The following is a 21,331-nucleotide window of genomic DNA, read 5'->3' as shown; positions in this document are numbered from 1 at the left end:
CTTTCTTTCAGGGTAGTGGTTCTTAAAGTTGGTTCTGGGGCCACCTGCCTCACAACTACCTCAGGTCCACATGCAAAGGAAATTCCTGGACTCCACTGGTATGGTCTCTCGTATTAGAGCCCAAGAATATGCCTATTTAAATAAGCTTCTCTGCTGATTATTTTAATTTTTTTTAATGTTTATTTTTGAGAGAGAGCAAGCGAGCAAGCATGAGCCAAGAAGGGGCAGAGAGAGAGACGAAAACAGAATCTGAAGCAGGCTCCAGGCTCAGAGCTGTCAGCACAGAGCCCAAGGTAGGGCTGGAACTCACAAGCTGTGAGATCATGACCTAAGCTGAAGTTGGACGCTTAACTGACTGAGCCACCAGGTACCTCTCCGCTGATTCTTATACACAGTGAAATTTGAGAACATCTGCTTTAAGGTACAGAAACAAGGGAAGCCAAATGGCTTGAATGGGGTCACTTTTACTATTGGTACAGTCAGGTGTTGAGCCCAGAATTAACCAGTAAGTTGCTTGTGTCCCTGGGTACTTGGGCTTATTGTAGTAAGGTAGGAGTAAGTGTTCGGGGCTCATCTCAGTTAACAATGAATCCAGAGGACTCAATTTATCTTGGGACTTCCCAAAGGATTTGGGTTTGCTTTGAGGGTACTTATTTCCAAATTCTTGCCTCTTCGTCTTTAAAAGTCCCTGTTATTAATAATGACCTTTTGGGCACAACTACCCTGCTCCTATCTATCTCCTTCCACACTCTCACCTATAACTGGCCCAAGGAGCTCTCCATTCCTGCCGACCTATCTCCTGGTCCCTTTTGTTTCATCCAATGGATTGCTTTCTTCTCACAAGCAAACCTCTATGCATCCATGAAGCTGCACACAAACACACATCCTACCTCATTGTAAGATAATTGGTTCTCATCAGTGACACCACTTCCCCTGCAGCCTTCCCCAAGGGCAAGAAGGCAGCATTGTTTCTGTTCCGAACTTTCCTTTCCAGAGCACTATTGCTACACTGCATGCTCTAGCAATCCTTTCCTGTTGGAGTTGATTATCCCTGTCATCCACATATCTCATATTTCGCCCTCCAGTCAATAGTCCTTACAACTTGACCACTGGCCTCCATCACTTCAGCAATTCTTAGCAGTTCTCCATAACAAAGCTAGCCTCTCTTCTCATGTTCTCATTCTCACCCTCTGTGTCAAGGAATTTCCCCATTAATTACCTACTCTGACATCTTCAATCTTCTCCTTTCTCTCTGCTCAGACGGTCTCTCCTATCATTGAAAACAAATACCCAGCTTCAATCAGTCCTATACTGGTGGTTAATACCCTCTCCCTGCCCCCAAGTCTTGCTTCTTCAAAGAGTAGTTTATAGCCCTGAATCCATTTCTTCCTCTCCAACGCATTGTTTAGTTCTTTGTAGGCTATCTCCCTTTCTTTCCCCTTCTCTCAAACGCTACATTTCAAACTATTCTTTGGAGCATCTTAGCTACCAGAAGCAATGGCTTCTTCACTCCCCTTATCTATTCTGCACTAGTTGATACAATTGACCTCTCCTTCTTCAACTCTTCTTCTCAGCACCCAGTGTGCATTTCTGTTTCTTTCCCCTCCTTTCTAATGACTGTCTCCCCTTACCCTTCTTACAAATAGATATCACTAAGAGTCTTTTTAAGAATCCAAATGCCTCTGAAACCTACAACTCTGACCAGCCATAAACTCTTTCCTCTATTCCCCAAACCAAGTGGTTCCCTTCACTCCTACACTGCCCTTTCTCATGACTTTCCTGCTTCTGGGATGGTGCTACACACATGCAGGAAGCCCACAAATCATGTAGCCCTCTTCTTTATACCTTAGTTTCCTACTAGAAGAGTCTTCCAGAATCATGATGAGTTCCTCCTGTCCTCACCCTGTTACATCATCCAATTGTTGCTTGTCTTAGAGACTATGAGAACGTACCCACTAGTCCCCTAGCTTCCTATCTCTCAGCGTTCCAAATATTTCTACACTGAGTGGCCTATTCAAAATCCTCCCAAGTCTGGCTGTGTTCATACACTCCATTAAAAAATTATAAATAGCACTGTACTTGCTACTTAACAAAGCAAGTGACCACAGACTTTGTCTTTTATGTGCCTACCAGACAGGATCATCTTCTTCCCCAAATACCCACTTCCCAGGATTTTCCAACCCTGTGCTTTCCTTCACGTGATTTCTTCTCCCTGAAACCCTCCATGCCTCCTCTCTGCTTGCCAAAGTCTTTATTATCTTCTAGGGTCTGCTCCAAGTCTGTATCCTCTATGATGCCTCTTTCCCCAGCCCGGAAATACTTCTACAAACACTATATTTTAACCTCCATTCTCAGACCCGTATCCTGGACTACTTTATGTCATAGATTATTGTCTTGAAAATATTCTAAATTCTGTGGGGACTGACTCCATGTCATCTTTATTATACAACCCAGAAATTCTTTCATTAAGCAAATATTTTCTAAGCAATTATGTGCCAGGAACTGTTCAAAGTACTAGGGATGCATCAGTGAGCAAAACAGTCAAAGAGCTCGACTCTCCTGAAACTGACTTTCTAGTCCAACAGAATGCCAGTACAGTGACTTTGTCTTTAAAGGTGTTCAGCAAAGGTTTACAAGCATGGGAGGAAACAAATGAAGAAGAGAGGAGGAGAAGGAAAAAGAGAAGGTCAAAGGAAGGCCTGTCCCAGAACAGTCCTCCTTCCCTGAGGTTCCCCCAGGCTAAGATTGGGTGTAGCCCCTCGTGAAATTATGCTGAGCTGGAATCCTTGACCTCATTGTCGTCCACACCCACATCCTTAGATGTTGTTGGCTCTCTAAGAATTAAGCCAGGGTGTAGGGGCAATAAGATATTCTCCTTTGTGTTGAAAGGGCTCTGGCTAATACAACCAGACACACTTACTTTGAGGAGAAAACCTTAACTTTGGTGGGCTTAAAGAATGTGACCTACTTTATTTCCTTGGCTTCCCAAATGGCCTGGACTCCCTGCTTCTCCTCCTGGTCCTGGAGGCCCCTGAAACAAAACAAGGATTGCAAATATAGCAGAACATAAAGCAACTTCCCCTTAAACCCTCTGTGTCTCTTCTAAGAGGAAAATGAACCACAGATGGGAAAAGAATTATGGCTTTACTGATTTCTGCTCTGGAAAAAAGTATCACAGCTGTCAAATAAAAACTAGTAAATAAAAGAAAATTAATAAAGTAATTCATGCCAGATGTGGCCTAACTGATCATGCTTCCTTGTGAGTCTTCTTTTCCAAAGAGATTTTACATTCTCACTGTTTTGCTTTTACAGCAGATGTTGCTAAAATGTCTAACGTTTAAAGAAGGCATTCCAAATGACATTTGTCTTTAACTGTATTCTGTCTGGTTCTTTGTTTTGCTAGAAAGCATTTTTTTAAAGGTAAACATATATTTATTTGCAACTAATATAATTTGTACAAATTTATTTGCAACTAATATAATTTGTACAAATAGTACTAATATATTTGTACAAATAGAAATTTGTACAAGAAACTTCCCCCCAAATAATTAGCATTAATAACAAGATATGTTCAGGTGTACTGGATAATGTTCTGAAATAGTTTTCCCTTCCCTACTGATAAATTAGAAAAGCAAATGTATATAAATCCCCATTTACCGTTAGAAGAAAAAAACTAAAATATTTAGAATTTAACAAGAAAGATAAAGACCCATATAAAGAAATCTTTAAGATCTTATTGAAGAACGTAACAAAAGTTAAACAGGTGGATAAATATACCACATGTCAACATGGAAAATCTGTTTGATATAATAGAAGTTTCTTTAGCATTCTAGAAAGCATGTTTTATTGGAATAGCTTTAGAACTAACCATTTAAAAATCCCAATTCACACACAGCCCAACTGCCTTCCCATGTTACTAACCCTTGGGATCAAATTTTTCCTTTGGGATATCCAAACATATGGCAACACAAATCTCTTTTAGTTAAAATGTTTACATAGGTACTTGTAATAATTCCAACACCAATGAATGGAAATCATTTTCAAATTTCTTTTTTGCCATGGTTACTGTAATTTAAAAATAAACAAACCATATCTGTGTAGTAAGCAGGCTACTTAGCAAATTTTGTTCAGAAAAAAAAAATTATGACATTAACCTTTTTTATCTTGAAAAAATTAAGGATGTACTAAGTTGGACATAAAAAATTTCCTAATAGGAAAGACTGTTAAATAGTATATTGGTTACCAGGGAAGATGATAATAATCTTTCCACAATCTTCGTTTTTTTCTCCCCCCTCTCCCTTATTTATCCTAAAAGAAGAATCTCAATTTCACTTTCCATAGCTGTCAATCCTTTCCCTTCTAACTCTCAGTCCTACCACTTCATGGAGCTAGCTCCCGTGACATCCACGGGATGTTTTCTGTTCTTTTCTGTTCTTACCTTAGTTGATTTTGATCATGTATTCTTTGAAACTTTTCCATTAAGTTCTGTAACACTGGTTACCATGGCCTTCCTGGTCCCTCTCTGGCCTCTTCTCGGCAAACTTCAAAGACTCCATTGGCCTCTTAAATCTCCATGTGCCCTGAGGCTCCTCTGATCTTATTTTCTCATTTAATCCTCTCTTCCTGAGTGATTCCCCCATAGATTCACATATCACTTTACAAAATAACCCCTAAATATTTGGATCTCCAGTTCAGACCACTCAACTAAACGCCAGGCCCATAAGTTAAAATGTCTATTGGAACTGATTACCAAAGATAATTAGATTTACTGCAAGTCATACTTGGGTTCATTCTCTTTATTAAGGAAGCCCAAGGTGGAAACTAGGAATCATCACAGACCCCTCCCTTAGCTTATCTCTCAAAACCTATCAAGTACAAGTCCTACAGATTCTATGCCTTTCTGTATACATCTCTCTTCTGTTCCTATTGCTATCATCTACCTTCAGGCCTTCCTGCATTCTGTCTAAATTCCTGGATTCCCTGACTGCAGCCTGGGCTCTCTCTAATCCATTCTTCATGACTTTTCCTTTGGATTTAAAATGTCAGGCTAATGCTGCCACTTTTTCTGAAATTCTGAATAGCTCTCAGAATAAAGTTTATGGTCTTTATTTATTAATACACAAAATCCCTCAAAATGTTGGGACTGCATGTCTCCATTGTCATCTGTGACTACTTCAATCACTGTATGTTTATGCTTAAACCATCTGAAGTCACCAAATACTTCTTGTTTTATATCTCCGCACTTGTGCAAGTTCTTCCCTTAGCTGGTCCATTTTTCCATCTGGAGAGAGGTACAATCTCCCTGTTCTGAAAATCTTATTTTTAGCATCACTGTTTCAAGAATACCTGAATCCCCTGGCTATACTGGGTCTCACAGATTCCTTTACTCTGTATGTAGTTCTTCATTCATTTCTTTCTCTCATCCACTAGATACTAGCCTGTACATTCCTTGAAGGAGTATACCCTATTGACTTCATATTTCTGGAATTTTGTCTCTAGGTACTTAGTACAGTACCTAGGTACTTAGTAGAGTACTTAGAACCTCTCAATCCACCCCTTCATTCATCTATCCATTCACGTCTCCAGGAAAATCCCCCAAGAGGGATGAAATAATGTGTTTAACTTGATTTTCAGTATGAAATGTTTGTGTACTTCACAGGATGATGAAGTAAAAAGATTTCAATTATCCTTGACCAAAGGCATAACTTGGAAGTCTGGCCTAGGAGTTCACTTTCTGTGCTTCCTTCAGACATAATGAGCTCTATGAGACGAAATAATTTCAGGGAGATTACTTCATGTGTAGTCACTTTGAGCACACACAAGCACAGTGAGAGATTATCTTGTTTGAAAGCCCTCCAAAATGGAATGGATGGGCAAATGGAGGGACAGAGGGATGGATGGATGGATGCAGACAGAGCCTGGTCATCAGAACATCAGAGAACCTGATCCTGTTTCCTATGCAGGACCACACAAAATACCAGACTGGCATTTGTGATTGCTTGAATAGGCCTCAAGCTTCATTGAATGGTTATCCAGATAGGTTACCTATTCAAATACTGCTGGTTGTATAGGGCACCATGTTTTTAAAGGAAAGGTGAAAAATTCCCTGCAACCCCAGGATATCAAAGAGCCAAAAAGTTACCTTGATTTGAGGCCAAGAGCAGCTATGGAATATAAAAAGAAGCTTAGGGCATTTAAAGGAAAAGGACACCAGCTAGAGATCAAATCTCCATCGGCTTTGTGGCAATGGCAGCCTTTTATTGAGTATTTTGTGCAAAGCACTGTGCTAAGAGGTATATGTTTACACTATCCAGACTTTCTCAATCCTTACAATAACACAGTGAGATACATATTATTGATACCATTGTTTACCAATAAAAAATAAATTCTCAATATATTTAACCCCAGATCACTGTTAATAAGAGGGTGAGATGGGAACTGAACTTGATTTTGACTCTGAACTCCTAGCTACTCTGCCTGCTGTTTTGAAGCCTGTTTGGGGACAGGATTCCCCAACTCTACTATTCATGCATCAGCTGAGATTGGAGTTTTAAAAATGTGAATCTCCAAACTTGATGCAGGAGGCTGGGGCCAGATCTACCCTGCAATATGGGGACTTGGGCTGGGGGTCTTTTGCTTGTGTTCAGACTCTGTGACAGAGTCTTCTGCAATCGCAACTGCTTAATACAGGTGTTAAGTGATGATATAAAGGAGATGTTTAGAGTTTAAATGTTTTAAAAAATTGTCCTTAGATAGTATCTGATCAGAAGGGATAGCACTAGGATTTGGGGATTAATGGCTGCTACAGTACCAAGGACACCTCGACTTTGGATGGGATGTAGCTGGGCAGGGACAAGAGATGCAGGCTCTTCTCATGCTTAAAAGGAATCCTGTCACTTATTATTTTCTTGGGGGCAAAACCTTGCCTACAAGGATAACCGGTAAATATCAGGCTGAGCAAAAACTACTCAAGGAGACTAAATGCTCAGCATCTTTAAGAGTCAGATATGAGCTAATTCTGAGAAAATCAAAAAACAAGATGCCAGCCCTTGCTGGTGGGCTAATGTAGGAACAAACCCTGAGACACCTGAGGTGTTGATCTTGACAGTGCTAATCTAGGACATAGCCTCTAACTCAACTTCTAATCCTTCATGCCTCCTACACTCCATCCATACTGGATCATTTATCGTTCCCCAAACTCACTTTGATATCTCTTTTTAGATTTTCTGGCTCCTTTTCCCAGATGCCTGCCTCTCCCTTGGTCACTGGAAAACACCTCCTTATCCTGCAAAAGCGAAACCACTCTTCTGCTCTAAAGCCATCTTTTCTCCCACCATTCTACCTGAGGTGTAATTCTACATTTGCATTTAGTACATCACATCTCAACTATTCATTTGTATCGGTCTCCTTTATGAGATTGGGAGCGTGCACTTTTATCTTACTACAGAACGCGCACACAGGAAGCCCCCAGTAAATATTTGAGTAAAAGGAGTAGTTGATGGATCACTGAACCTAGATTATGCGGAATGATGAAATGCAATCACTGCAGTACAGATTATTAGTGTTAGTATTACCATGGCCTTTCTTACACTGGAGACTCCTCGCATACTTTGAGCATAAAATGTCCCTGCTAAATTAGATAATACTGATGCAATGCAGTAGTATTAAACATTTACATAGTGCTTACGACACCGCAGGCACTGTTCTGAGAACCTACGTATATTAAACCATTTAATTTCCACCTGATGCAGTAGATACTATTACTATCCTTATTCTGCAGCAGAGAGAATTGAGGCATAGAGAGGTTAAACAAATTACCCAAAGCCACAAAGATAGATAGGAAAGTACAAATCTGGCCATCAAACTTAGGCACCCTGGCTCCAGACACTGTGCCCCTGACCACTATGCTACGCTTGGTAAAGATGACAACAGAAATTCTACTTTATATCCCAAATTGACATGGAATAATTCCAATTTTTCTGGGTATTGCCTGACATTAGTGATTATTTCACTAAAAACAAACAAACTGAGAATAATTCCAACACTAACTAGAATTAGGATTGGTGTCTGATTTTCCTTTCCTCTTCTAGGCATTGGTTATGTTAGTGTGGTACCCCAGGGTAAGCCAGACAAGAAGGAAGGTATGAAAGAAAATGCCATTCTTTTCAAGGTTATGTCTTTTTTCTTATGCCAGAGACTGTACTTCTTTCATATCATAGCCATATACTTGGTTGGATTAGCACATTTTGATTTATGCAGAATTCCCCAACACTGCATGAATTAATAAGTCTTCAGAACACTGTCAACACAACTCACATCCTTTTTTCCAAATGTATGTCCTAAGAAAAGCCTTAAGGCCTGAAATTAAAAAACACTCCCGTTATTCCACCTAAATGGCTCGTTCGTGTGTGCTGTATGAAGCCTGTGTCAGTGGACTTATAGAGCCCATAAAGAATAACACTCTCTTGTATATATGATTGGTTTTGTCTCCCGTGGTTTTCCTTTGGAAACAACAATTTTGAAGTCTCATCCATCATGTCCTGAATATAGAAAATTCTACACATCTTTGAAATAGCACTTTCACTGTGTTGACAAGGGTATTTCAAGAAAAGCAAGCAAAGAAAGCAAGCCATGATTTCTAGCCAGATAAATGGAAGAGGTAGAGAGAAGTGGTGCCTTTTGACTAATGCTGGCAATGCCAAGAGGCTGAATGATTTATAACTATGATCAATCTTGCCAAAGCAAGATTAAAGGGGACTCACTCAGAGAAGTACACTATAGGGCAAATGGAATAGCTTATTTGAGTAACAGCCACTTGGATACAATTTTGGATTGTAGAGAAGGGAATTACCAAGCTCTTTGGATTTAACCCATCTACATTTTAATATTTTATATAAACAGATGAGATAATCACCTGATATACGTTTCCCTTGGCATTTGCTTTTTTTTTTAAAATCCCAATTGGTGGTGGCAGCGTTTTTAACGATTCAAGGATGTGAATGCAAAATAGTTACTTTTCATCAATTTAGTCCTACAATGAAATTTTAAAGTTTTCATGCTGTTTGAAGGAGCACATTCATCAAAACTGGGAACAAATATCCTCACGAGTAGTTATTCATATGTTTTAAAATACTGTGTCATGAGATATAGGTTTATGCAAATAGCTTAACTATTTTGATGATGAACACATCCACTTACGTGTTGGACCATTGCCTAATGGACACAAAGTAACGGATTCCCTTTATCCCATTATCCAAGTGCAAGTCCCAACTGTGTCTCATTCATTCATTTACTAATTGATTCATTATATAAATACATGTTGAGCTCTACTGTGTGGCAGCCCTGTTGTTTTAGGCTCTGGGATATACGCAAGACAAAATTCTGGCCCTCAGAGAGATTAAAGTCTACAAGAGGAGACAACAAGCTAAACACATATATACTATAATAGCAGTTAGGCAATGGCCAGATGAGGTAGGGCCTTTCTACTCAAAGTGTGGTCTGGGAACCAGCAGCATCGGTATCACCTGGGAGTTCATTGGAAGTGTAGAATCTCGGGCCCCACCCCAGACCTTCCGATCTGTATCTGCAGTTTAAAAAGTTGTCCAGGTGATTCTTAGGCACTTTGAAGTTGGAGAAGTGATGTGGGAAAGTCAGTCCCATCACAGGGTGTGTCTGTTAGAATCACCTGGGGAGAATTCAAAGTTACCGGTACCCTGTCCTTACCTCCAGAGATTCTGATTTAAATGATGTGAAGAGGGTTCCAGATGGTGGAGTGTTTTATAATCTTCCCAGGAGATTAGGACGTGTGTCTAGGTTGAGGATCACTGAAGTAGGTTGTATCCTGGATGCAACGGGAAGGCCCTAACGATTGAGATCAGAGGAGTGGCATGACCCCATTTCTACTGAGGAGGAATTCTTAACCTCAAAGTAATCGCTGAGCTGCTGAGGCAAAGAGGGCTAGAAGCCATCTCCACCTCTGGGTCTGACAGAATGACAACCCATCCGGCAAGGTAGGGAACGCAATGCGATGTGGCCACCACACTGAACGCAGAAGTCAAACCTTTGCTGGTTCACAGGCAATGAATAGCTCCTTCTGAAGAAAAGACACTGCAAGGACATCCACATTAAAGCCAAGATCAAAGCCAGGTGTAGTCCCTTTCTCTCATTACATACCTGAGGACCTTTAATTCCCAGACCTCCTTTTTCTCCTTTCATACCAGTCTCTCCTCTGGGACCCTACATATAGAGAATTAAAGCATTATTTGCTTTCCAAAAGAGAACACTTGGATAATAACTTGAATATTAAATATGGACATGATAAGTCAGTCATGTGGACAGAAACTGGAAAGAGAACTCTACCCATGCCCTTGGCTCTGTCTTGATCTGTGAGTGTCCCCTCTGTGCCTGTATACAAGGGTCCAATCTGCAATTTTGGCAGTTGGGCATTTACAGTCAACTGAATAAATACTCAACAGTTGAATATTTCAGTATTGCTTTCTGATTATCCTAAGCATCTTTAGACTCCAAATGCATATATTTCTTATGTGATAAAGAAAATGATCCTTAATTATGTAATCTGAAAATGAAACATTAAGTTTTCAATTCAATAATCACACTGAAGACTGGTCGTAAGATACAGCATGTGGTAAGGTGAAATTTGGATATTTCTACTTGTAAAATATTATATTGCCTGTTAATCATGGCCTCCATACATTAGGCAGATAAACCTTCATGCTGTTTTTGGCTTTTACATCTCCTTTTAAATTTTGTCATGAAGAAAGAGTAGAAGAAGGGATGCTGTTGTATTACTTGTTTAGCATGAAATAAAGCCAGCCAATCTACTGAAATGCTTCCCCACAACCCCAGTGGCAAATATTTCTCACTTCAAGATAAGACAAGTGAACTTTCCTCAGCTGGCAAGAAAAACAGAAAAAAGCAATCAAGCTCAAAAGAGATAGAGGTCCAAGGGGGCAGATTGTTTACCGCTCTCAAGTCTTGGTAAAAATGTGGACAAAATTTTTCATCTGATGTCTAAGGATATTTTGCCCAACTTTCATGCACCATGGTGCCAACATACAATTGTTAATTTTTTAAAACTATGTGAATTAAAACCTTGAAAAATTATAGAACCGTTGCTTGTTCTGCATTTGCCAAACAGCAAAATTATTTCTCAAGATTTCAAAGCCAAGTTTGAGAAAAAATAAGTTCTAACTTTCTATACTCTGACCTCTTTTCTTTCATCTCAGCATTTTCTAGGACTTCCTTTCCCTTTTCAGAATTATTTCAGGCTACATTTTGGCACATGCTTCCTTTCCCCTCATGTGATCAGTGTAAGAGCCAACCATGGGCTCTTCCTCAGAAAGGAAAAAGTGCTGGAGGCAGCTCTCTGGGGGAAGTGAACAAGAAAGACAGGCTGAGTGCCATGCTATAGAACACCCTGAAGACTTCAGCTGCATTTGGAACAATTCTTTCCTAGAGTAGAGCCAACTTTTCTACAACACAGGAGTCCAAATATGTAACACTGAGCTCTTACTGTGCTACATTGACCAAAATTCCCAGTTTGAGGCTCAACATTTTCTTTGGCTTAAGGTCTCCCTAGAACATCCCAGCTAGCTTGGAGTTATTGCACGGGGACCCTATCCAGCATGTTCATTCTCTTTTCACCTCTTGAGGCACAAAATAAAGGAGACTAAATGCTGGTCAAGTCAAGACTGTGTCGCTTCCTTACTTTATTACTTTGAAAACACTTTAAGCATCTGTAATTCTGCAAAGAGGTTTGATGAATTCCATCAAATCTCCAGATTCTTCATGTTGTCACATTCTGTTTAGTACTGATATGTACCTGAGGGCCCTTAAGTCCCCATGAGCCTTCAAGTCCATCTGGGCCTGGGATGCCTGTTTTCCCCTGTGGTGAGAGAGAAATCAACCTGTTAACACTGTTTCCTGAGAATTTTGTCTTCTTTCTTCATGTACAACATTGTATATTTTCAATCACAATACAGTGCAGGATCTTCGGAAAAAATACGAAAAATAAGGGAGAATACAAATAAAGAAATAAAATTTTTCTATAATCTTATAAAGCAGAGATAACCAAGGCTACTATGTTGGTACATTTGCTTTCAGTCTTTATACATATGCACACTTACATACTCCTTTTTTTTCTGTAACATTTCTAATATATCTAACTTGGGCGTTTGGCCTGAAAAAACTCACAATTTACTTCACATTTTCTTAATAAGTCTCTGGAAATCTTACAACATTATATTTATATTCAAATGGATTAAATATCTATGAATCAAAGTTAAGTATTATCTTCACATTGCTCTTGAACTCTGCCAAAGATAAGAGTTCCAAAAAAAAAAAAAAAAGGATTAAAAGGCTTAATTTAGTCAACTATTGAAATAGCCTAAATTTATGCCTCAATTGTTACACAATGAGATGTGATTAGAGGTCCCCTGCTAATTAATGCTTTTTCCTAGATCTCAGAAAGAGGAAATTTCTCAACACTCTCCCCAGCCTCATTTCATTCTTTTCATGCCATTATTCTGGTTTTGCTCTCCTTTTTGTTGAAGTCTAACCTTGAAATGTGTGTGTGGAATTCAGTGATGTCTGTAGATGGTAAACTCTCTTAGTCTTCATCTGAAAACGTCTATATATTTATTCATAGTTTAGCTAGGTATGGAATTCTAGATTAACAGCTATTTTTCTTTTGCACCTGTAAAATATTACTTTGCTTTCTTGAATATTTTATTGCTGAATACAAGTCTGCTGCAATATAATTTGTTACCCTTCTCATGGATAAAAATGCCTTTTCTCTCCGGTAGTGTTTAAGATGTTTTCTTTAGCATTCCAGAGTTTTACCATGATGTGACTAAGAGTGGATTTATTGTTTATCCTCATTGTATTTTCAACCTGAGAATGTGTTTTTCTTGAATTTTATAAATTCCAAGTCATAATTTATTTTTCATAAATCTTATAGATGACATGTATAATACTATCACTAACACGTACAAAGAAGATAGGATATGATATTTGGTATGGTCAAGTTTTGAACAAAACACTCAGAATGTCCAATTTGTATTAGAGTTTCACAGTACTCTCATTTTAAAAAAAGTTTATATAAATTGTAAGATTCCAGAGTCAACTGAACAAAAATCTAAAGGAAAGATTACTCAACTGAGTTACTAGTTTGTACTTGATACCTGAACAAAGTTAAATTTAACAGTAATTGGGCCAACTAGTGTCTTATCATTGATTTTTACAATCTTTGATTAGAATGATCAAATTTTCATCTTAAGATTTGAGTTTTTGAAATTGTAGCCTTAAAGTTTTCTAGTATTTTATTCCAAAACCGATATCATCAAAAAGTGAAAGAACTTTAGTCTTGAAAGAGATTTCCCAGAGCCTTTATTACTCCTTGACTGGACACAGAATCCTTATCATTTGGAGTTAAGAAAAAAAAAAATCACTGTACCTGTGGGCCTGTATGTCCCCTTCGGCCATGAGCTGCCTAAAGTAGGAGGAAAGGTAGATACCCTTAACTCTGAAAAAAAATGCTTTCTATATTTAATTTAAATTAGTAATAAACACGCTAAGGCATTTTTTTTTAAGTTCTCACATATTGCTTAAAACATTTAATTATCCACTGCACCATTACAGTAAAATGTTGCCAACTCTGAATTTCATTTTTAATTTTTTTTTTTTTTTGAGAGAGCGATGGGAGCGGTGCACATGGGTGCGGTGGGGGAAACGGGCAGAGAGACAGATAGTATTAACCAGGCTCCATGCTCAGTGTGGAGCCCGACACAGGACTCGATCCCATGACCCTGGGATCATGACCTGAGCCGAAATCAAGAGTCAGACACTCAACAGACTGAGCCACCCAGGCATCCTGCCAACTTTGAATTCTTACCCTAGGGCAATAGGTAATAAAAAATAATAGACAACTGAAATCTGTACATACTTAGAACAGATTGTGGTCAATAATTTGCCCTTCCCTAAACTATTACTAGAACTGGTCACAAGCTCCAAAATTGATTGATTCAAATTTAATTTCTTTTCACTTTTCCAAAGTACTACTAACAACCCAAAAATCAAGAGTGTAGTAGCCAAAAGGCAGGAAGCCAGAGAAAAAGCTGGGAGAATTGACTCCATGAACTTTATTATAATTTCAGAATCTAAAGATAGCCAGACTAATTTTATACCCCTTTACCCAAAAAGCCAAACAATATGCTTACCTGTTAAAAATTAAAGAATCATCCCAAGCATTCAAAAATTCTCAATTCAGTATGCTAATGAAATTAAATTAAAATAATAGCGCTACACAATCAAGTGAAATTTTCCTAATACTCTCATATATAAGATTAGGGTCTGGGTATATTTCAGATCAACATATTATAGATCTGTAAATCACACAGAGGCATTTTATTGTCTAACTTATGATCTCTCAAAGTTATAGCAAAATTGACACCAAGATTTGCAAAATTCAGTAAATATCAGACAACATTTTCTTGATGGAAACTTGAGAGATTCAGATCAAAATTCAATGTGAGGCCAGACTTTAAATTCTTCCAATCACATTTCAGTTAACTTCTATTGTTATCTAGGAAACAGACTGTGTATATCTGGAGAAATGGAGACCCATTTCTTTAAAACTCTAATGAGTCATGTTGAAAGGAGAGTCTAAATCCTCTCCATCAGGAGGAAAAGAAATTCTCTCCACTCCTTTAGTACAAGAGTTTATCTGATCTGGTTTAATACACTTCAGTCTCATTCAGAAAAATATCTACCAATCATCTACTACCCACAAAGCATATTGAATGGGAACCATAAAGATTACACACACACACACAGTTTGTGACCTCAGAAGATGCTCATACTTTGGATTGGGGGGGGTGAAGAGATAAATATTACAACATTTACAATGTATAGTATGGCAAATGCCATAAGAAAGGGGGAAGATGGAAATATGGGTTTCGACGAAAGCAATTATATCCAGTTTGTCAGATTAGGAAAATATTCCTACAAGATTTTTTTGTAATTAAAAAATTTTTAATGTTTATTTTGGAGAGAGAGAGAGAGACAGTGCACGAGTGGGGGAGGGGCAGAGAGAAAGGGAGACACAGAATCCAAAGCAGGCTCCAGGCTCTGAGCTGTCAGCACAGAGTTCAACCCGGGGCTCTAACTCAGACTGAGAGATCATGACCTGAGCCAAAGTTGGATGCTTAGCCAACTGAGTCACCCAGGCTCCCTGAAGAAGATTTTAAGTTTGTGTAAGTAATCTCTATACTAATGTGAGGCTTAAATTCATGACCCTAATATTAAAGAGTCACATGCTCTACTGACTAAGCCAGCCACGTGCCCTAGAAGATATTTTTGATCTGAGTTTCACAGAATGTATAGGAATTTCACAGGTAGAAGAAAATGAAACAACTCTTTCTAGTAAAGGGTATTACTTTCTAAGTAATGAAGTAGAGGCAGGAAAATAGGAAGTGTATTTATGGTGGCATTTCTAGGACAAAGGTGTCAGAAGAGAGGGGAGTAGTAGGGTTACTTAACTGAAGGGTTCATACTCCATTTAGCAGAAACTACTGGCTCTCTTAAAGCAGGAAATGTACATGGCAAGATTCGGGCTATAAGTGGATAGATCTGGGTGTGGCAGGCACAACTTGAACCTACATTCAGTCAAAATAAAGAGCATCCTATATGATTTAAGGGATATGAAACAGGACTTTACATCCAAAAATCTTTCTCTGGTCCGTGGTCACAGTGTTTGAAATAACATCAATAAACATTTGGTGTCTGTGTCTTTAAGGTTCAACTTTGAAAGAGCTTGATTAAAATTAGTCATCTCAACATTGAGCTCCTGCTCCTTAGAGGCACTGGGGTGAGTAGTAGTAAGCAAAAATGACTTCTGGTCCTAGGCAGGAGTTTAGAAGCCTGACAGAGGATAAAGATTTTCATCTACCATTCATGCACATCATGGAAACATCTCTAGAAGTAATCATCTAGCACTTTCATTAGTGGCTATTTGGGATTTAAACTTTATTTAAAAAATTTTTAACATTTTATTTTTGAGAGACAGAGAGAGATAGAATGCGAGTAGGGGAGGGGCAGAGAGAGAGGGAGACATGGAATCCAAAGCAGGCTCCAGGCTCTGAGCTGTCAGCACAGAGCCCTACGTGGGGCTCGAACCGACCAACCGCGAGATTATGACCTGAGGTGAAGTCAGACGCCTAACTGACTGGGCCACCCAGGCACCCCTGGGATTTAAACTTTAAATGGAAGTCATGGGTTTGAGATGCTTTGGGTAGGTATGAGAGATTGAAAAAAAAAAAAAAAAGGAGGGGGGGGCACCTGGGTGGCTCAGATGGGTGAGCATCCGACTTCAGCTCAGGTCATGATCTCACGGTTCATCAGTTTGAGCCCCACGTCGGGCTCTGTGCTGATAGCTCAGAGCCTGGAGCCTGCTTCCAATTCTGTGTATCCCTCCCTCCTTCCCTCTTTCTCTGCCCCTCTCCCACTCATACTCTCTCTCTCTCTCTCTCTCAAAAATAAACAAACACAAATAATCTAGTGAAGAAATGGGCAGAAAACATGAATAGACACTTCTCTAAAGAAGACATCCAGATGGCCAACAGGCACATGAAAAGATGCTCAACGTCGCTCCTCATCAGGGAAATACAAATCAAAACCACATTCAGATACCACCTCACACCAGTCAGAGTGGCTAAAATGAACAAATCAGGAGACTGTAGATGCTGGAGAGGATGTGGAGAAACGGGAACCCTCTTGCACTGTTGGTGGGAATGCAAACTGGTGCAGCCGCTCTGGAAAACAGTGTGAAGATTCCTCAAAAAATTAAAAATAGATCTACCCTATGACCCAGCAATAGCACTGCCAGGAATTTACCCAAGGGATACAGGAGTGCTGATGCATAGGGGCACTTGTACCCCAATGTTTAGAGCAGCACTCTCAACAATAGCCAAATTATGGAAAGAGCCTAAATGTCCATCAACTGATGAATGGATAAAGAAGTTGTGGTTTAGGGGCGCCTGGGTGGCGCAGTCGGTTAAGCGTCCGACTTCAGCCAGGTCACGATCTCGCGGTCCGTGAGTTCGAGCCCCGCGTCGGGCTCTGGGCTGATGGCTCAGAGCCTGGAGCCTGTTTCCGACTCTGTGACTCCCTCTCTCTCTGCCCCTCCCCCGTTCATGCTCTGTCTCTCTCTGTCCCAAAAATAAATAAACGTTGAAAAAAAAAAAATTAAAAAAAAAAAAAAAAAGAAGTTGTGGTTTATATACACAATGGAGTACTACGTGGCAATGAGAAAGAATAAAATATGGCCCTTTGTAGCAACGTGGATGGAACTGGAGAGTGTGATGCTAAGTGAAATAAGCCATACAGAGAAAGACACCATATGTTCACTCTTATGTGGATCCTGAGAAACTTAACAGAAGACCATGGGGGAGGGGAAGGAAAAAAAAAAAAGTTAGAGAGGGAGAGAGCCAAACCATAAGAGACTCTTGAAAACTGAAAATAAACTGAGGGTTGATGGGGGGTGGGAGGGAGGGGAGGGTGGGTGATGCGCACTGGGTGTTATATGGAAACCAATTTGAAAATAAATTTTATATTAAAAAATTTTTTTTAAAAAAGAAAACAAGGAAATAGGGGAGATAATTCCACAATTTTGCTTTAAAATTTTTAATGTTTTAAATGGGGAAGATTAAATCCCAAAATGTCTTAATGTTGGCCCATGGGCTTGCAGTTATGTGGTAACACATCCAGACAGCCGAACTTACCTGTGAAAGGAAACGTGAATGAACACAGCAAGAAAGAAAATATCCCCAAAGACATCCTGGGAGTAAGAAGACCCAGAACAGGATACTCAGTCTTGTTGGTCCCACCTAGCCTGGCTTTGGTAGTTTAGCCGAGCCCACTTTCTCAGATAGATATGGACTGATTTGAGACACAATCCCCGGGGAAAAAATCAGGGCATTTTTAATGGCGAAATATCACATTAATACTGAACAATAATGGCAAACACTCATTCACAATGACGAATGACTGCCTGGGGGCACTTCAAGCTGCCTCTACAGAAGTGCCAAGAGAGATGAAAAGGGCAAAGCATAACAGCCCTCTAGATGGAATAGGACTGAAGGCCATGTTTTAGTTTGAGGCTACAGTTGCTTCTCATTATCCATGGCACCAGAATCTGTTCTAATTCTCAGTAGATCTGCGCTCAGAAAGAGCCAGTCTCCCATTCCTGCCTCCCTGCCCCCAGCACTGTGGCTTTCTGGCCCTGATCCTACTCCGGACCCCTACCCCAATCCAATCCGTTACAGACTGCTGGCAGAGCACCAGTTACAGCTTATCACCCCTGCAGGTCTGTCCCCCTCTACAACGGTGGTTTCAAACCACAACATGGGGATTTAGCAAACCCCCTTCTCTGGGAACATTTGGCAATGTCTGGAGATGGTCTTCACTGTCACAAGTTAGGGGTCCTACGGGCGCCTAGTGGCCAGGGATAATACTAAACATCCTACAATGCACAAAATAGCTTCCCACAACAAAGAATCATCTGGTGCAATGTCAACAGTAGGTTGAGACACCATCTAAAGAATCCATAACATGATTCTAGGTTCCTTGAGAGCAAGGATTATGTCTTATTTGATTTTGTTGCTCTAGTGGTTAGTGGAGTTGTTGGTACGTTGTAGGTGTTCAGTAAATGTTTGTCACATGAATCAAGGCCAGATTTGGTCAAGTGCTGTTATTTCCCTGCATGCCACACTCTACCCCTGACCATCCTCCAATCACTTCTCAGTTCAGCAGAATCCTGTTGCACCAAGAAGTCCTCAATGCCTGCTATCTACCTACATTTTAGAATTCTTCAGTCAGTGGTATAGATTTTTCTTCCTTCTGAAAGGGTGATAATGACTTTACTGTTACAAAAATGATACATACAGATATGTAAATATTCAAGTGCAGAAAAAAAGAATAAAAATTTAAGTCATCCCAAATCCTCCATCTAGATATGACTATTATTAACATTTGGTAATCATGATTGCTTACATCTTAAAAAAAACTTTTTTTTAATGTTTATTCGTTTTTGAGAGACAGAGTCAGATCGCGAGCAGGAGAGGGGCAGAAAGAGAGGGAGACACAGAATCCGAAGCCGGCTCCAGGCTCTGAGCTGTCAACACAGAGCCTGACATGGGGCTCAAACCATGAACCATGAGATCATGACCTGAGCTGAAGTTGGACACTTAACTGATTGAGCCCGTTGCCCCTCCTTACATCTTTTTATGCATTTACAGAGTTCTAAATAGTAGTACTTTTGATTAAAGAGGGATCATGGTATTTATGCTATTCTAAAATTAAAATCTTACATTTAATTTTACTTGAATTTAATAGAAAAACAAAATAAATGGGGGCTATGCTACTTGTAGTTTTAAAGGCTTTATCATGTTAATTACTTGTATGTTCACAGGCCAACTTGGGTGGGCATAAAAATCTTGGACCCCTGGATTTCCTTCAGAACTCTGTAGCTATTCTATGGGACACCTGGGTGGCTCAGTTGGTTAAGCATCCAACTTCAGCTCAGGCCATGATCTCACAGTCTGAGTTCGAACCCTGCGTTGGACTCTGTGCTGACAGCTCAGAGCCTGGAGCCTGCTTCAGATTCTGTGTCTGTCTCTCTCTCTCTCTTCCCCTCCCCCACTCACACTCTGTCTCTCAAAAATGAATAAGTGTTGGAAAAAAAAAAAAAAAAAGAACTCTGTAGCTATTCTACTGCTCTCCCTTTTGGCCCCAAATGTTGTGAAGAAGGCTGAAGACAGACTGAGTTTTCTATTTTTCCTGCTTGGAAATTCTCCTGATTCTTTCTTTACATAAGCAGTTTGGCAATTTCACTAAGATGTAGCTCAGTGTTCCTGTTTTTGTATCCATTTTTTTTCTCTGAGTCAGAGTATGCCTTTCAAACACCTCCATATTTGAGCCGTTTTACAAAAAAATTCTTTTTATTATGCTTCTGAATATTTTTTACATTCATCTGTTTAACTTAGTAATACAAATTATATTACTCCTCACTGTTGGCTCTCCACTGTCTACCTCTATCACAGCTTCTGTGGCTTCCTGATTACCATATGCCCAACTGTATTCAATCTTATTTATTCTAATTTGTTTGTTGCTTATAACCTATCTTAGACTTTCATTGCTCCCCAAACACTAGCAGCTTACTTTCTTCACTTTCCATCATCCTGTCAGTTCTTTGGGCTTTTTTACAGTAATCATATTGCCTTAGTTTTTTTCAGACTTTAGAGAACTATTTGCCAGAGGTGTTCTACCTTTCCCTTGAATAGTTCCTCTTCTAATGAGGGTTTGTTTGTCCTTTGCTCATGTAATTTTCCTCTTCTTACTATGCGTAGGTCTTAATTTGTAATCATTTCATAATGAAGATTAATATTTTTGATTATTAATCACTTTTGATAAGGGCCACCTATTTACTGAATACCTGTATGTGGTGTAGCTGAACCTGGGTCAGTAGCTTTGGTATAGGTATGTTGAATCAAACCCTTTCTCATCATGAAGTATTTCTTCTACCTCATGGCTACAAGAGATTCATGGAGCTCACATAAAACCCCTCAAATCATACCTTCTCTGTATTGTTATAGTCACCATTTCTTCAGTCTTTATAGCCTCCATGGCCCAGACTGCTGGTTATAGATATTAAAAATGAAATATGCTTATGTTACTATTAAAAGCTGAGAACAAACTGAGGGTTGATGGGGGGTGGGAGGGAGGGGAAACTGGGTGATGGGTACTGAGGAGGGCACCCGTTGGGATGAGCACTCGGTGTTGTATGGAAACCAATTTTACAATAAATTACATATTAAAAAAATAAAAATGAAATATGCTTCAGTTTCCCATGATTTCTGCCTCCTCTGCTACACTGCTTCTATGTATATTCCTTAATCTTCTCAAAACCTGGAAGCTACTTTCAGAGAAACCTGATCCCTGCTTCAGTTTATCAGCTTTGCAAAGCCTCCCCTCATTAGGATCTAGACTTAAAAAGAATTGGCCAATATTTGCCATCACGTGTGGCTTGAAGTTGTGGTCATTCTTTGTTAATCTCTTTTTAAGTTGTGCTCTTTTTGGTAAGTTGCACAAAACGGAATAGTAAAAAAAACCACCTTGACTTTGCTATCTTTAGTTGGAAGTCCTAATTTTACTCCTGAATGACATTGCTGAATCTATAACCCAAGACGGGGCCATATTTCTCAGGAGCTATGCAGTTTAAATAATATATGGTGATTCTATGTTAGCCTCTAGTGAG

The 21,331-nt window shown here is 39.5% G+C and overlaps 1 protein-coding gene across 1 annotated transcript in view; it reads right to left on the bottom strand.

Annotated features, from left to right (window-relative positions):
- The window catches only part of COL6A6 (collagen type VI alpha 6 chain), a 118,096-nt gene that overhangs the window by 54,816 nt on the left and 41,949 nt on the right, over positions 1 to 21,331 (bottom strand). Inside the window, exons 20-23 of the mRNA XM_047100389.1 lie at positions 13,475 to 13,510; positions 11,843 to 11,905; positions 10,174 to 10,236; positions 2,969 to 3,031 (exon numbers count right to left, since the gene is read on the bottom strand). Coding sequence (XP_046956345.1) covers positions 2,969 to 3,031; positions 10,174 to 10,236; positions 11,843 to 11,905; positions 13,475 to 13,510 — 225 coding nt within the window. The remainder of the gene's footprint in view (positions 1 to 2,968; positions 3,032 to 10,173; positions 10,237 to 11,842; positions 11,906 to 13,474; positions 13,511 to 21,331) is intronic.

Source organism: Lynx rufus, unplaced genomic scaffold, assembly GCF_022079265.1.
Source record: "Lynx rufus isolate CCGP_SWC_20201006 ecotype Redwood Valley unplaced genomic scaffold, mLynRuf1.p SCAF_5, whole genome shotgun sequence".
NCBI lineage: Eukaryota > Metazoa > Chordata > Mammalia > Carnivora > Felidae > Lynx > Lynx rufus.
This window is presented reverse-complemented; position numbering and strand designations above follow the sequence as displayed.